The following is a 16,153-nucleotide window of genomic DNA, read 5'->3' as shown; positions in this document are numbered from 1 at the left end:
CAGAGGGTGTGTGACTGACCAGGGGCTGGGACTGATGGAACCAGGGGAGGAGAGGATTGACATGAGGCGGATGGTGTTGGGGTGGGGGCTGCCAGCAGACATCCCCTGAGGTCTAGTGGGAGGAACTTCTGGGAAGAGACTTAAGGCCTTGGGAGGGAGTGCCTTTAAGTAGGGGAGTACCTGCAGAGGCCCCTTCCAGGGGGTGGTGAGGGTGGATGGCAGGACCCCAGCTGGGGGGACCCTGGCCTTGGAGGGAGACTTTCCCACATCAGCCTTCTCTGCCATCCATGGAATGGACTCCTCATGCCACCAGTCTTGGGCTTCAGGTTGGTTCCTGCCACTCATTCCCAAACCCCCGCCCCAGCCTCCTCCAGCAAGTGCCCCACGCAGCTGCATCAGACAGGTAGGAATGGATTCCCACACCAGAGCCCTGTGGGTCCAGATGACCAGGTGAGACACTGCCGCTTGCCAGCAATGAGGATTTTTTGTTGGGAAAACAACAGAGGGACAACCTGTAGATCAGGCACCTTGACCTACAAAGTGATGGGCTTTCCCAGGAGGGGCAGACGGGGCAGATGCGGACAAAGAAAGACTTGGGGTCAGCACCCAGGTACATACATCCCTTCCTTCTCCCTGTTCCTCTGTTGACCAATTTTTTCTGGAGGGCTCTTTGGCCCAGAAGACAGTGACTTCCTCCCAGACCCCAGAGCTGATCGGCCTGGCTGGCCAGCACCTATGTGAGGAGGGTGAGACATAACACCCAGGGCTGTGAGGCCAACTACCAGTTTCCTCTTGGAACCTCACACTCCATGACCCCAAACTCATGGGCCCCATGTAGGCAGCTAGAATTAAACTGCTGGAAAAGCCCAGATTCTCTAAACCAGCTCACCTTCTTCTCACCCCTTGCCCCCAGCCAGCCCGTGGGCTGCACGGCCAGGCCTGGAAGGAGAACGTGTGACCATGGCACCACCCCAAGGTGCTCTCCGGGTCTGGGCTGGCAGCCCCTGAGCAGCTGGGAAATTGTGCCCACACTCACCCAGCCCTGCCAACTCAGGGCGGCGGCCCCGGGAAGACAAGTAGCTCGGACTGGGGTTATCATCCTCCTCTGATTCCCAATCCCCAGGATAAAACTCCTCTTCCTCCTACACCTGCTTCCTGCTACTGCCCTGGGAGAGGTTGCATGAAGGTTGGGAGAGGTGAGAAAGCCCGTGCTACATCGTGAGGAAGAATGGAAGTGGCCTCTCCATCTCCATCTCCTGGGGGCCCAGGACTATCTGTGGGCCTGGGACCAAAGCCCCTCGTCTTGCTTGACCATATCCTCTCACTGCTTTCTCCAGCACACGCTGGCCCACTTGCACGGGATGAGAGAGGACCTGGCTCGGCATTGCCTGAGCGGCAGCTACCCTAGACGGGGCTGCCCTCTTGGCTGTCCAGAGCTCCCAGAGGGTTGTTTCTCATGGGTGCCACCTGCAGGACCCGGAGTATCCTAGAGTCTCTCAGGAGGTCAGAGCTGGAGGGGAGCCAGGATGCTCAACCCATTCCTGTTACTGACCTGGAAGGGTTAGTGACTTTCCCAAAGTCATTCAGTTAGTTAAGTGGCAGTCAGGATGGGATGTAATGGAACTCAGCTCTCCTGATTCACAGCCAGTGTTCCTTTCCCTGTATTTAATGGCCCTCAAGTGGCTTCCAGACAACCCTTTCTCAGAGGCCACCTGCAGTCTTAGACAAGCTCTTTTCTCTATGGGGACAGAGGATGGGGATCACGTGGTACCCTTAGTGTCAGCTGCACTCTCCACTGGGTCCCTGCTCCTCCTTTCACCATTTCTGGCCAGATTCCTGACCCTCTGCATTGCCCAAACCTGCTTGTCACCAGCCCTTACGTGGTGTACGTAGCCTTTCGCACCCCAACAACAGCACGGGGGTTCCCACTGTCCTGGGCCCCACTGTACAGGTTAGGAGTGACTGGCCAAGGGTCACAGGGTTGATAAGAGGCTGAGCTGTGACTCAGATCCTGTTTCCTGAGGCCAGATTGCATGTTCTGTCCATGCCATTGTACGGTACTGCCCACCCCACGGCCGGCCAGCAGTTGCAGGTCCAGCTACATTTGCCACAGGCATGGTTCCTTTGACCTTATTACTATTACTCCCCACCTCGCTCCCAAGGCCCAGGGTCCTAAGCTTGTGTGTGTGTCTGTATCTGTGTGTCTGTGTGTCTGTGTGTGTGTGTTTAGGGGTGAGTGGTTCAAGGGCAAGGAAGGAAAATATATTTATACAATAAAAGTAAAAAATTTAATTACACTAATTTAGGATCTGTGTTTCTTTTTAGAACAGGGACTGAATAAATCTGACTTAGAAAGGAGAAGGGGGAGGAGATGGGAGAGGTTTCCAACGGGAGGGGGCATCCCCCTCTCTGAAAACCCACCCCCATCCTCCAGTCACACCGCGGACTTACCTGTGCTTTACGCATCATGCCCAGTGATCTGGGAACCTGCCGACAGTGTTTTATTTGCCTAGAGTCTGTCTCTCTGGGCTCTAAGAGTAATACAATTGCATTTCCTTTTTTTGTAGAAATAGTGCATTTGGAACGAACAGGCCTGGAATGTCATCTTGTTCTCTGTGTGGTTGAACATTTGCAGGTATGAATCCTGGACCCGAGGGTGCTGGGATGCAGTCTTCTCAACAGAAGAGAGGCCAAGTCTCAACCAGGACCTTTGGCTTCACTCCCGCTGGAAGAGTCCTCCCTGTCTTGGGCCTTCCCCGGGCCAGGGCGGAGGCCAGGCTGCCTGCACCCGGTCTGGCACTGCTGAGTCTTGGGCCAGAGAGATCAGGGTCTCCTCTTCTTTGAGGAGGCAGTTATGTAGCCTCTTCCACTCATGTCGGAGCCCACCCTCCTGGAACTTTGCCTCCCTCAGGTTCGCGGGGAGGCCTGGCCCCTCAGCCTGATCCCAGACAGCCTGTTGTCTCTTCAGTGAGTTTCTGGAGCTGGGGAGGGCAGGTCAGGGTCGGGGTAGCTGTAGAAACACCTTCCCCTTTCTTGTATGTCTCTCCAGCCCTGTACTCCGAGCCCAGCCAGGCCTAGAGGAGACACAGGCAGCCTCCCTGTGTCTTTAGGAGGAGGGGGCAGGGGGCAGGGGGCAGGCAGAGGGCCCAGCCTGTTACCTCCGGAAGCTCTTCTCGCCCGGTGGCCGGGAGCTGGGGCGGGAGCCGGGGAGCAGCCCATCTGTCTCCTGGCTGTCCTTCTCTTCCTCTTGAAGGGACTCATCTCCAAGGAAGTCCCCATCATCCCAGGAGCCCACCGTGCCGTCTGTGGCCTGATATCGGACCTCCACGCACAGCCTGGTCTGGAGGGAGAGATGCGTGATGAGTGGCTGGGACGGCAATAATAATCACAGCCTCATGTATTCTGCTACTTGGGGATTTTACAAAGTGCTTTCACGACCTTAACTCACTAGAGGAAGGCAAGCTGGGTACTAGCTTCCCCCTACTCGCCCATTTTGCAGATGAGAAAACAGAGGCTCAGAAACTGACAAGCCTAGACTCAGTCAGCTGAATAGGCTCTGGCTCCAGGTCCTGCCCCAAGTGACTCTCCTCCTCCCTGGTGCCTGAGGTGGCGGAGTGGGCGCACTGGCTGGGGGTGGGCTCTCTGAGGTCCGCTGTACACATACAAGAGCATCCTTCAGTAACCCCCATGTGTAGGTCACTCTTTTGTCCTCAGAAGCAGGGCTGCCTGCAGGGACAAGGGGTGGTCTGTCTGAAATCGGCTGACTCCTGATGCTCGTCCGGGATGTGGTGACGAGAGCTGAGAGTGCCACTCAGGAGAGGAGCCAGGCCCTGGACACCCTCCCAAAGCATGGGGTCGGCACTTCCTCCTGCTCATCTGATACCCACATTCATACTCTGGAGAGGAAGGCATCTGGGGGTCATTCTGGGCTTTTCTCTGAGGGAAAGTGGAGCGGCAAACCTGGGCCCAGGCTGTGCCCTTGAGCATCCGGATTGGGCTTCTTGCTCTGTGTCCCTGGGTCCCTGGGCCACTTTCCTCCTCTCAGCTCTAGTTTCTTCCCAGTGCGCGGGGAAGACTCATTCTAGTCCCTTCCTCCTCCCGCACAGGGGTTAAAACTCCTTGGAGACATGCTTGCCCTTCCTCCACATCAGGGACTGCGACCTCCACCCAGGCAGCCTTCGCCCCACGTGTGGGCTTCCAGATGCCCAGGCTCGACTCCCCGGGGGAAGGGAAAGTCGCACGCATTTTCTGAATCCTTGCTGCACTAGTCATTAGGCTAAGATGCTTCAGCATAAACTCATTTGATCTTCCCAACACTTCGACCTAACCTACCTAACCTATCAGAGAGGTTAAGTTACTTAGAGTCACAGAACTACAAAGTGCTGGAGCTGGGGTTTGGGCTCAGTCTGACTGACTCTAATCCCCATGTCCTTCCCACTGAGCCAGTGTGGCCTGTTCAGTGTGATCAAGCACATGGTGGTGGAGAAATTGTGGGCCTGGAATCAGAAGTCCTGGGTTCCAGTGCTGACTCTGCTGGGACCAGCTGTCCATTCCTTGACTCAGTCCATTCCTCATCCAGGACTTCAGTGTTCCCATCCAAAAAATGGATAGTGGAGATGGGTGGTGGGTAGGCTAGGTGATCTGTAAGTCCTTTCCTTTGCTGAATTCCTAAATCTGCTTCTAGAAACACAGGGCACGGGCTGCGCCGTTGGTTGTTCCCGCCCACCTCCCTAGTTCCCTCTCACCTTGCCTCACCAAGCATCTGCGTTCCTCTGCAAGCACCCCGGTGCCCACTGGGGTCCCTTAGCGTGTTTTGCATCCCCTATTTCATTGCTGTGATGGCTGAGACCCCCGCCCCCCTGACTTCAAGAAGCCCCCCCTGCCGGTTCCTTACCTGTGGGGAGAACAGCCTGTCTGGGGCCAAGCTGAGAAGCTCCACCTCTTCTCCTTGTTCTCAGCGAGGAAATGTCTTGAGACACCAAGGCCCCAGGGGTTTTCTGCCCCACCCTTGGTACTCCTCAGGGAGGGGCTCCTTTGCTTCTGGCTCCCTGTGGCTGCAGTCCTGCTTCTGAGACTATTCTGCTGCTACTGCTTAGGGCCGTGTGCAGGACCAGGGCCAGGGAACAATGGTACAGCCCCATTTTAGATATGAGTAAACTGAGGTCAGGAAATCATAGCTACTGATAGTCTTCTGTACATTTATTGAGCACTGTCTCTCTGCTTAACTGTTCTAAGCACTTTCTGTGAATTCCCATTTAATCCTTAGAACAATCCTGTGAAGTAAATTCGATAATTTTGCTCACTTTGCAGATAATATGTAGCCTGCCCAAGTCACACAGTTAGTGAGTGGCCTCACTAAGGTCTGTATCTCACCACTAGGTTCAACTGCCCAGGGGTGACATGGATGAGCTCAAGGGGACAGATGCACCAGAGCCGAGCTTGGGGTCTGGGCGTTCTGATTGGTTGATTTCCTTCCTTTGTTTGAACTTGTTTTAAGTGTCTATAGACTGGGCGTCACTGGTGCATGTGTGTTCTTCCCTGCTGGAATTGCTGGGATAGGATGTGACAGATGGAATGGAAAGAAGGTCCTTGCCCTCATAGAATGGCTAGTCTTAGACACCAAGGTGTCAGTTATGCCCTGGAGTGGCCAGCAGGGTTCAGGCTGACTTTTGGATAATGAGAGACGCCTCTTTAGTGATTCCTGAGCTGGGAGGCCCCCCGTGTGCAGAAGGGAGGGCACCCCTGCCCCAGGCACTTCTCTTGTACTCTCACTGCAGGAAAGGCTGCAGCGTCCACCTTGGGACAGCAGACCCTGCCATGCCCCAGGGTCTCCAGCCACGGCCCCCAGGCTGAGGGGCTCTGGCAGAGTCTGACCTGAGTCCCCTCCTCTCACCCCATCTCCTGCCCACAAGGAGCGCCCCCCAGACCATGCTATGTGTTGGGGAGGGAGGTGAATAGGCCCCCAGGTGACCTCTAATGGGCAAATCCAGGGGCTTTCTGGGCACCCTCACCTTGATGATCGCATTGTTGTCATCAATCAGCGTGTCGGTCACCTCCACGTGGCTCTCCTCCACCACCTTCTGCAGCACCATACCGAATGTCCCAATGAGCCTGCAACCGGCAGAGGGGGCACAGTTTTCGTGGTTTCACATGAAGAGGCCAGAATGAGGAGCCAGGCTGACATCCCAAGAGGCTGTGACTGGCCAGGAAGGAGACAAGTGGGCTGCAGAGAGGGAGGGCTTGCTTGAGCTCCAGGTTGGGGTTGGAGAAGGTGTCTCTGGAGCGAGGGCTGGTCCTGGCCAGGGCGGCATGTCCAGGAGGGTCTGTGACCCCCAGCAACTGTGCGTGGTTGTGTGTATGAGAGCTGTTTCCCTGGGAGAGTTGAGGGAAGCATGCACCCAGGGGAATGTTCACAGACTGGGGTCAGGATATCACAGTGGAGCCCTGTGTTCCTCAGGGCATGTGCAATCAGGGCTCAGCTGAGCCCTTGAAGGACACCTTCCAGATGCCCAGCAGGGATACTGCTGGGGAAGGACAGGAGGCTCCTGGACACACAAATTGCTCCTCCCCCTCCCGCCTCTCTAAACACAACCAAGGTCATTACTCCTCACTGGCACCACTGGGCCGTATTCATCTTGTTTAGTCAGTAGTGATGCTCACACCTGCATTCTGTAAGTTCCTTGGGGCAAGGACCCACCTGACTGTGGGATTTCCATTCTCCCAGCCTTTCCAGGGAAGCAGTTGTTTCCAGTTTCCAGCCTCTATTTGATATTTCTGGCTCACAGGAGATCTCAAAATCTAATGGCTGAATTAATGAACAACAGTGGGTACCCCATACATGCAGATGGAGTTGACCTGATTGTCATTTCATCCCATGGTTTGAAGGCTATGGCTCTGGGAGAAAACAGTGTACTCAGAGAGATGGTCTCACATGGTGATTCCACATGGGGTAGATTAAAATGTACACAATTCCTGGTTGAAAGGACAACAGCTGGGGAGACATCTATAGGCTGGGAGAACTGGAGGGGACTTTAGGATCATCTGGTGCTGCCCTGGATTTCTAGAGAAGGAAGGTGAGGCCGAGAAAGCAGGGAGGGACACAGTTAATTTAATGGCCAATCCGGGTGAGGTGAAGTATCAGGTGGATCCTAACTTTAACAGACGTTTTTGATACCTGCATTCTCCCAAGGGCCATGGAGGGTGAACACTTTAAGAAAAGCCTCCTGTCTGTGTGAGGGGAGGAAGTGGTGGGAGCAGCCATGGTCAATGAATATGAAATGCTTCCGTCTGAGGTTCAGAGCCCCATCTGCCAGCTATTTGTCCATTCCTCCACTGGGTCTCCCAATCCCTCCCCTCGAAAGCTTCCTCCTTTGTTGCATCCCAGCTTCTCCCCAGCTTGGGCGGGGCAGACGCAAGTGCTGGGCTGGGGGTCAGAGACATGGCGCCGCTGCCCCCAAGTCTCAATTTTGTCATTGTGTAGCTCTTCTAACACTAGACTATAAGCACGAAAGAATACACTAGGTTTTTTGCAGCCTCACCTCTTTTGGATATTAATCAGTGCTTCTAAACTTTGGCATGGATACAATCATACTTGTTAAAACACAAATGACTGGGACCCACCCAGCCGCGACTGTGCTGGCAACTGTTTAACGACTGGTGAGGGGAGGGGAAGGGCAGACCTGACTTGTAGATTTTGCCCACTTTCAAGGTGTAAGTACTCCCACCAAGGCCAATTTCAAGTTTCCAGTGTGAAGTCACTGAACTCAGTGTTGGGAGAGATGGCTAAGAGGGTAAGTTGGGTGAGAGGCAGCCTCAGCTCACCAGAGGCTCCGCCCCAGGGAGTCTGACTCAGCAGGCGGGGTGGGGCCCAAGAATGGGTATTTCTGACAAGTGTCCAGGAGATGCTGATGACGGTGGTGGGGGAGCACATCTGGAGAATCCCTGTTCTACTGCTGCCCTTTGCGGACTGGAACTTCAGGCCATGTTAGTGCCACTAGGACCTGGTGAGCACCTGCTGAGTGTTTTGTGCACAGGTACAACTTTGCCTCGAAGTTGCTCAGACAGGAAGGCCCAGGATCAGCAGAGATGCTGCAATGTCACAAGATACCCCCAGGGGGCAGGATGGAGCTATTTCCACCCTCCACCCAACCACCCCCGCCCCCACCCCAAGTGCTCAGACAAGGCTTCTGTGCCTTCCAGGCTTAACCAATGTCAGAGTCTCAGATCTTTAGACTTGAGAGGGGCCTTAAAGAAGAGCTTGTCTAGCATTCCGTCCAGGAGGAGTCCCTTAAACCGCCTCTTTGACACAGGCTCTCAAGCCCCAGCTAGATGCCCCATGATGGGGCCTGACTAGGCTGACTACAACAGAGCTGCAGCCAGGCACCAGGACCTGTTCGTCCTGACTGTTTGTCCATCCACTTCTGCTTCAATCACATAGTAAGCCCAGGTCTGCCTTCTGGCAAATCCCCTGCTCCTCAGGCCCTGGTCCAAGCCCTGTCCACACACAGACTAAATGCCATCCCTAATAGGAGGCAGTGTAGACAGCAGAAAGAGCCTGGGCTCTGGAGTCAGACAGAGGTAGGTTTGCCAGCAAGGTCTAAAGGAGATTCCACCACCTGGGCAGCTGTGTGACTTTGGCTGGTTCTCCAACCTCTCTGAGCCTTGCTTTTTTCCCATGTCCCCAAAGGAGGTGAGACTGCTTGCTTTACTGGGTGGTGGTGAGTACACTCAAGTGAATGTCCTCAGATTTCAGCGTTGGGGTATTTTTGCCATCTAGAGGGCCCACGCAGCCTGGTCCCCTTTGCAGGATGGGCTCTGGGTGCAGATGCGCAGCCTCACAGAGCCGGAGCTCATCTGCCGCCCAGAGGATGGGTAGGGATCCAGGGAGCTAGCAAGGCCAAAGGACTAGGCTCATCACAGCCCCAGGGGTGGCTTGAGATGGCGATGCTTTATTCCTAACCCTTCCCCCCTACTTCCCCAAACAAAGGTAAAAAAATAGTATTCTTTGAAATAGACGATTGATATGATCTCAGTCTTATGTAAAGCATAATGAAAAGCATTTTTATAAAGTTTGCTCTTTTTACAAGTCTGTAACGTACCATCTAAGCAAAACCAAGGTGCTTGCTATGAAAACACAGCTTCAAAACAAGTGCCCTCTTGCTGCTTCCATTGCCCCTCAACCCCTCCACAGATGTACTCTGGGGAAAGGAGCTGGTGCGGGAAGGAAGCCTTGGCTCTGGCTTGCGTGGTGACTCTGGAGACCACGCCCCACACCTGGACCCTGGTTACCCTTTGTCTAGCCTGGCGGAAACTCAGCGGGGTCTGCCTATTACCTCTGTTTCTCTGCGTGGGTCAGCCAGGAGGAGCTGCCTAAGAGGTGGGCCCCCATGCCCAGGGTGGGCTGCCATGCCCCTGGACAGCTGGGTCCTTTCCCTGGAAAGTGGAGGTGTGAGGCTGTTCATTCTTCGGGAAGGAATGCTGGCACAGGGGTCAGGGGGTCTGGGTTGAGGACCAAGTTCTGCTTTGACCCTGCTGCGTGATCCGAGGCAAGGGCCCTCTCTGGGCCTGTTTCCCCCAGGCTGTTGGTGAAAGGGCTGGAATCTAATCTTCTGTCCTTCGACAACCTCCCTTATGCAGCCAATCCAGGTTACCCATTGCACAGGGGGCACCCCCCACAGAGTCCACATTCTGCTCAGAAGGGCGGACTGGCCCCAATGGAGGCTCCAGAGTAGCCAGAGTAGCCAGAGAGGGAGCAGGATTCCTAGGTAATTAGCCAGCAGGGAGGGGGCCTCAGACACAGACAGGCCCACAGACTGACTACAATAGAGCTGCAACCAGGCACCAGGACCTGTCAATAATTCATTGCTTTCCCCTGGGAGGTGGTGTCAGGTGCCTGAGGCCTGTGTTCTCCTGGCCCCTGAATTATTCAGGAGCCCCAGGAGACCAGTGTCTGGGTCAGGCAATCACCCTTCAAGGGTCCTGGACAGGCAGAGGGTGTCACACAAGATCCTCTGGACCCAACACCACATCATCACAGAACAGCCCAAGGCTCTTGAAAAAGGACCTCTTTCAATGTGGGCAAAGCAGACCTCATGGGGTCTCCTGGCCTCTGACTAGGACACTTTCTTCCTTCCCACCATGTCTCCTCTTCCCGGCAGCCTCTACAACTGCTGAGTGAGGAGCCAGTTTCCAAGCTGCCCTCCCACTTCGAAAACAAGTTTCTTTCTCCAAAGGAGGGATGGGATCAGGCCCATAGGTTCTGTTTCTCACACCAGCCTCGGTTTCCCCAAATGCACCCAGAACTCTTCAGAGAAGAAGGACCACTTGGATTCCTGCTCCCAGACTCTCCCGCCCTGTACACTTTCTCCTCCTGACCCAAGAGGGCATTTATTCAGTCACTCATTCCACAAAGGGAGTGGGGGCCTGCTGGGTGCCAGCCACTGTCCCAAGCAGTGGGTATGGCTTTGCTGGTTGCTGAGCCCAGTGTGACCCCTAGAGCTCCCCAGCTGCCCCATAAGAAGGAGCCTGGTGACTGAGCCAAGCCCTGGTGGGAACAGAGGGCAAATACCAGGTGGGCTTTTTCTTTGGCTCTGGGAAATGGAGCCTAGATGCCAGAGTGGGAGACCCGAGCCCCACCTGACTCCAAACACCGCATCCTCCCTCTCCGACCCCTGAACTGGCCTGTGGCAGGGTGGGCCCTCCTTCTCACCCCAGCTCTGCAGTCAGCAGTGCCCTGGACATCCTTCAGGTTTCCATGGAAACTGCAGGATCCTCTCCCACCAGGCCCAGGCCTCCCCTTGTGGGCTTTCCTGCCTCTTCTTGGGTGGGGGCAGGGAGGGTGGGGAGAGAGGAGAAGGAGAATCAGAAAAGAAACTGCTCCCTTCTGTCCCCCCCTTGCTGGCATTTTAGAACAACTCATCGAAGCCTTATATTCCAGGTAGTCAATTTCCTAAACAATTTACCGAATACTTCTGATTTGTGTATAGCAGGAGTTTTGATGTTTTCAAGGGTTTCCTGCACTTCAGGGATCAGTCTAGCAGCTTTTACTTAAACGATTTAACAGTCTCTTCCACGTCCTTGGTTTCCACCATCACTGCTCACATACCCTGGTTTCTGGGAGTTTGAGGACTAGGAAGGGAAGGAAGAAGGCATGTATCCTAGCCCCACTCCACTGCTGTCTACCCACGTGGCCTCAGTATCCTCTCTGAGACTCAGTTTCCCCATCTGTATGGCAAGGGTGGCACTGACTGAGCTCTGAGGCTCCCAGATGCTCTGTCATCTACTATTGGTCCCTGCTGGGCTGCCTGGATGCCCCTCCCCACCCTTGGGTTCTGATTTTGCTTCTTCCTCCACATCCACCTCGTTGTGCACATTCTCCTATCCTTACAGGTCTTTCATCTCAGGGAAGAAGGTGATGCTTCATCTTGAGGGACCATGGTGGGGTATCTAACCAGCCTTTCTTGTGGGTGCTGGAGACGGCTGCCTGAATGATGGGATGCCCTGAGAGGCTGAAGGGAGGCATCCTTGCCTGCAGGCCTGGAATGCCCACACCTCGTACTCAGCTGAGATCTTGCAGACTCCTCATAAAAACCGCAGAATCCTCGGAGCCCACGTGTTTTGGCCTTTCCTGATTCCTAACCCCAAGTTGAGGTTAATCCAGGGCAGGCAGTGGGTGTGGGTCCACTTTTTAAACTCAAAGGAGAGGGCAGCCCAAGGAACAAGGCAGGATCCCCACCCCTCTGGGCCCCGCGTCTCCTGCCCCGCCCTACCCCACACTTACTTGTTGCTGAAGACTTTGCTGTAGTTGAAGATCTGAATCTCAAGCATCTCATTGCTGTTGATGCTACTGGCCACTGGCCACCGGAAGGTCTGGGGAGAGACGGACAGCTGTAGCCTTGGGTAGAAATGACAGGGAGGGGTACGGGGAACGGGAAAGGGGATCCCTGGTAAGATGGCCCCTCACATCAGCCCATGCTCCACAGGGACAAAGCTCACAGCTGGAATCTCATTTAATTCCAACACCGCCTTGTAGCGTGGATCGTGTAGATGGTGCTTGTAGAGGCTGGGTGACCTGCCCAAGGTCATATAGTCAGTGGGAGAACCTAGAGCCAACCAGGGCTTCTGATTCTCAGTCCAGAGCTTTTTCCATTGATTCCTAGTGGTCTCCTAGCTCTTGGGGTCACTTGTAAGTGTGTGGTGCAACCAGAGTGGGGCGGGCTCCAGGGTTGTGGTTGGTGAGCTTGGGTTTTGCTGTGTGTGGAGTGGAGTTGTTAGCTTCCAGGGCTCTCCTGTCAGGCTCACTCTGACCAGTCCAAGCTCTGCCTTCCCCATTCAGGTCAAACCACCACTTACACTGGCAATGCTAACTTTGGGGACAGATTTTAGCAGTCTAGTGTTATTAGGGTCAGACCCACAGAGGAGGGATAGCCTGTCTCCGCTCACTATTTCTAGATTTACCTTTCCATCTTGGTTTCATTATCGAGTCAATAATAATGATGAATGGGAAGTTCGAGGCAATTTTTCCAGATGTCCTAGAAATGGCAATGAGGGCTGAAAACAGGCCAAAATGTATGAAGTTCTCCATTCTCTAAAGAGAGCTGCCAACAGGCAGGGCCAGGCATTTTCCTCTGGGATGCCTCAAAGGTTTGCTATCCCAACCATCACCCTCTGGTTCTTCCTCCTTTTGCAATGTAAAAGATGGGGAATGGGAGAGCTAGAAAGAGTCACATCCTAGGCACAGTGTTTTTGAGGTCCTTTCCTGGCAGAATAGATCAGAGAGGTTGAGGCCCTGCAGGAAGGGGAGGCTGTCATGCAAGTTCCCAGTGACATCTGCCTGGGCGGTGGACTGACTGGTCTGCCCCTGAGCCTCTTGAGAGAACCATGGGGCACCTTCAGACAAGGACAGCTCCCAGGAAGGAGCCTGCTCTGCCACCTTTATGCTCTGTGGGTCCAGTGGGTGCTGTGAAAGTTAGTCGGGCTTGAGCCAGCCTGCTGACTCTCCACCCACGGCTGTCTGCCTGGGAAGGGGTCCCCAGCTCAGATGAGGTGGGGGCAGGAGCTGGAGTGGGTGGAGCCAGGGGTCCAAGGTTGGAAATCCACATCCAGAACACATCCCCATGGTGTCCTGTGAGATTTTCAGAGGCTTCAAGAGCTGGTTGGAGCTCACCTGCAAGCTGCCACATCACAAGGAGGGTCACGTCCATGTCAGAGACCAAGAATCAGACCATGTCCCCTGGCCCCTGCTGGAGGGGAAGGAGGAGGTGGAGGGCCTGAGCAGGTCCCTGTCTCACTCTGAGTCTTGAGCCACAAGCCTGAGAGAGGGGGTGCCAGGGTGGAGCAGTAGAACCTTCTGAACTGGACTTTGAGTAACTGAAAATGACCAGAAAGCTCTGCGGTCTGCTCAACCTGCTGCTGAGAGCTGGTATCTGGTGTTGGGGGGGATTTGACAGAGCAGATGGAAGGCAGTGACTTTTTAAAAATCAAAAAAAAAAATTTTTATTGAGGGAAAGTAATTAGGCTTTATTTAATTTATTTGATTAATTAATTTTTTAATGGAGATACTGGGGATTGAGCCCAGGACCTCACGCATGCTAAGCACGCACCCTACCTCTGAGCTATACCCTCCCCCATTAGGGAACGACTTGTTAAGTTTTATTTTTATACCCTACAAAATTCGGAATGCACAATAGGCTAGGAATAAATAAAAATAGGAAAAGTAATAATGGCTGTCATTGGTAGAGAATTTTTCACTGTGAAGGCCTGAATGCTTTAGATGTATTAATTTATTTAGTCTTTACAACAACCCAAGAGGCTGGTAATGAGTTCTCCATCCCATAGACAGAGAAACTAGGGCTCAGGGAAGTGACAGGACTCTGTTGTTAGTGGCCCAGCAGGTGCTGGGAAGGCTTCTGACAGCCCACCCTGCAAGTTTGCCATTTCAAAGCTGTGTTGCCTTCTCCCATTGGGGACCCGGGAGCTGGGGGACGTGGCAGGTCACAGCCCAGTGTGGACAGAGCCTGTCTCAGGAAGATGGCCTTCATGTCCTCTCTCTCCAGCACTGGCCGAGGTCCAGAGAAGCCCCTGACGTCTCCGTGGTCAGTTGGAGCCGGCAGGTGAAGGAGGAAGAAGCAGAGGATGGACAGGGGACCTGAGGAGGAAGAGGGCTGTGAGAGGGGCGTGGGGGGACTTGGGAGGTCGTGGACACAGAAGGAAGAAGGGCAGGGAAGGGAGCGTGGGAGGCAGCCTGGCTGCAGGCCTCAGTGAGCTGCTCCTGCTCCTGCTGTCTGGAGGCTTCCAGCTCAGCCGGGAGCGCGGTTTTCTTAATGAAGTTGCTGTTACTAGGCTGCAGGGAAATAAACCAGCGCGGGAAGGCCTAACTCATGAGCCGCAGTGCAGAGGGGAGGAGGGACACTGAGATTTTTGTTTTCTTAGAATCAAGAGTGAAAGCATCTTTGATCCACCTGAGGGTCTGCACGTGGGATTTTAGCCTGGGAAGGAGGGAGGGGTTAGGAGGAAAAGGAGCTGTGGAAATGGCACCAGCAGCGGAAGGGGGTGTTGAAGCGTGACATTAATTAGGTGAACACAGAGGAACCAGGAACCTGGAAGTCTGTCTGTCTCTCTGCCTCTGTCTCTGTCCCTGCCTCTCGCTCAGTGGTTCTCAACGCTGCCATCCTCCACTTAGCCGACTCAGCCGACGCAGCCGCAGCCGACATCCACTGCGCTGTGTGGGCAGCAGTGAGTTCCACTGAGCGACGAAGGACCTGCCCGCCAGTCACTTCTCTTAGTTCTTCTGCCAACTCTAAGAGTTGTAATCCTGGCTCTGCCACTAGGTAGCTTCATGCCTCGAGGCCATGCCTGTCCCTCTCCCTTGCGCTCAGCTGCCTCATCTGCAAAGTGGGGGTGGGGAGGAGAGGGAGGCAGAATCTCCCTTACAGAGCTGTGCAGAGAACCAAATGGGATCACACGGGCAACAGGATTTTGTCAGTGACTCAGCACCGCAGAAATCAGAGGCGTGACTTAATTTGGTTTTATTCAGTTGTTTCTTTTTTCCTGTGGGAGCTTGAGTACCTGGGTGGGGCTGACCCTCACACCTCCCTGACCTCTCCCTCCATCACTTTCTGATGATATCTTTCTGACTTGGCCTATCAACTTCTCTGAGCTTTGGAATGGTTTGTTACACAGCACTAGGTGACTGTGACAGTCACCCATGCTACCTATGCCTCTCTCTAAGAGTCAGACTCCTGTCAGGGAGGACTACCAAAAGTGGCAGAGCGGGCTCCAAGCCTAGGCCTTGTCTCTCTACACAACAGCTCCCTCCCTTCCTGCTACCTCCAAAACTCCTGGGATAGCTTGACTGTCTCGCTTAGCAGTCCAGAGCCTGAGCAGAGCCGGTGGCCCATTCTTGTCTCATTCACTGGGGTCTCCCTGCACCCAGCATGGGGCCTGGCACATGGTAGGCACTCAACAAATAGGCTTCCAATGTCTGCCTTGACTGCAGTGCCGCTCACAGTTAGCCTGTGGGTGAGGGTGGGTGAGTTCCCCTCTCCATCCCTCCCCCTCCTTCCCTGTAACATGATTGTGAAGCCACAGTACTGCTTCTCTGGGTTATTGTGAGGCTGATGAAGCACTTAGCATAGAACCCAGCTCAGGGTAAAAGCTAATCAACATGGTGGTTTGGTTCAGTGATTCTCACTGTGTTGCTGTCAGTTCCAGGAGCTGGCGCAAGGTCTGGCATCGTTGGGGAGGGACACTGCAGGGACTGCAGGGGGCTACTGGGGACAGAGAGCCTCTCTCCAGCCTGAGGCCGCACTGGCATAATTCTCTTCCTACAGCCACAACAGCTGGGTGTTGTGTCTTCTCCTTCTGGAGATGCCCTGAAGATCAGCAGCCCAGTGACCTGGCTGAGGGAACCCACACTTTATCTAAGATCCCGCCCACTTCAGCCTCTAAACACGCTGGGGGACTCAGGTCGTAGGAGCTAAACACTGCGACTCAAATTGTCATGAGCCAGCAAGCCCCATGCAGGTACAAACATTTTCTGAGCAACTTGTATGTCTACTGAGCACTTGTATGTCTACTGAGCACCTTATATGTTTACTGAGCATCTTATACGTTTGCTGAGCACCTTCTGTGTGCCAGGCTCTGTGTGGAGATG

At 54.3% G+C, this 16,153-nt stretch overlaps 1 protein-coding gene across 2 annotated transcripts in view; it reads right to left on the bottom strand.

Annotated features, from left to right (window-relative positions):
- Positions 1-16,153, bottom strand: part of OTOF (otoferlin) — an 83,005-nt gene that overhangs the window by 46,461 nt on the left and 20,391 nt on the right. For both annotated transcript variants that reach the window (XM_072938339.1, XM_072938340.1), the window contains exons 3-5: positions 11,780-11,868; positions 6,012-6,111; positions 3,159-3,340 (exon numbers count right to left, since the gene is read on the bottom strand). In XM_072938339.1, coding sequence (XP_072794440.1) covers positions 3,159-3,340; positions 6,012-6,111; positions 11,780-11,868 — 371 coding nt within the window. The remainder of the gene's footprint in view (positions 1-3,158; positions 3,341-6,011; positions 6,112-11,779; positions 11,869-16,153) is intronic.

Source organism: Vicugna pacos, chromosome 15, assembly GCF_048564905.1.
Source record: "Vicugna pacos chromosome 15, VicPac4, whole genome shotgun sequence".
NCBI lineage: Eukaryota > Metazoa > Chordata > Mammalia > Artiodactyla > Camelidae > Vicugna > Vicugna pacos.
This window is presented reverse-complemented; position numbering and strand designations above follow the sequence as displayed.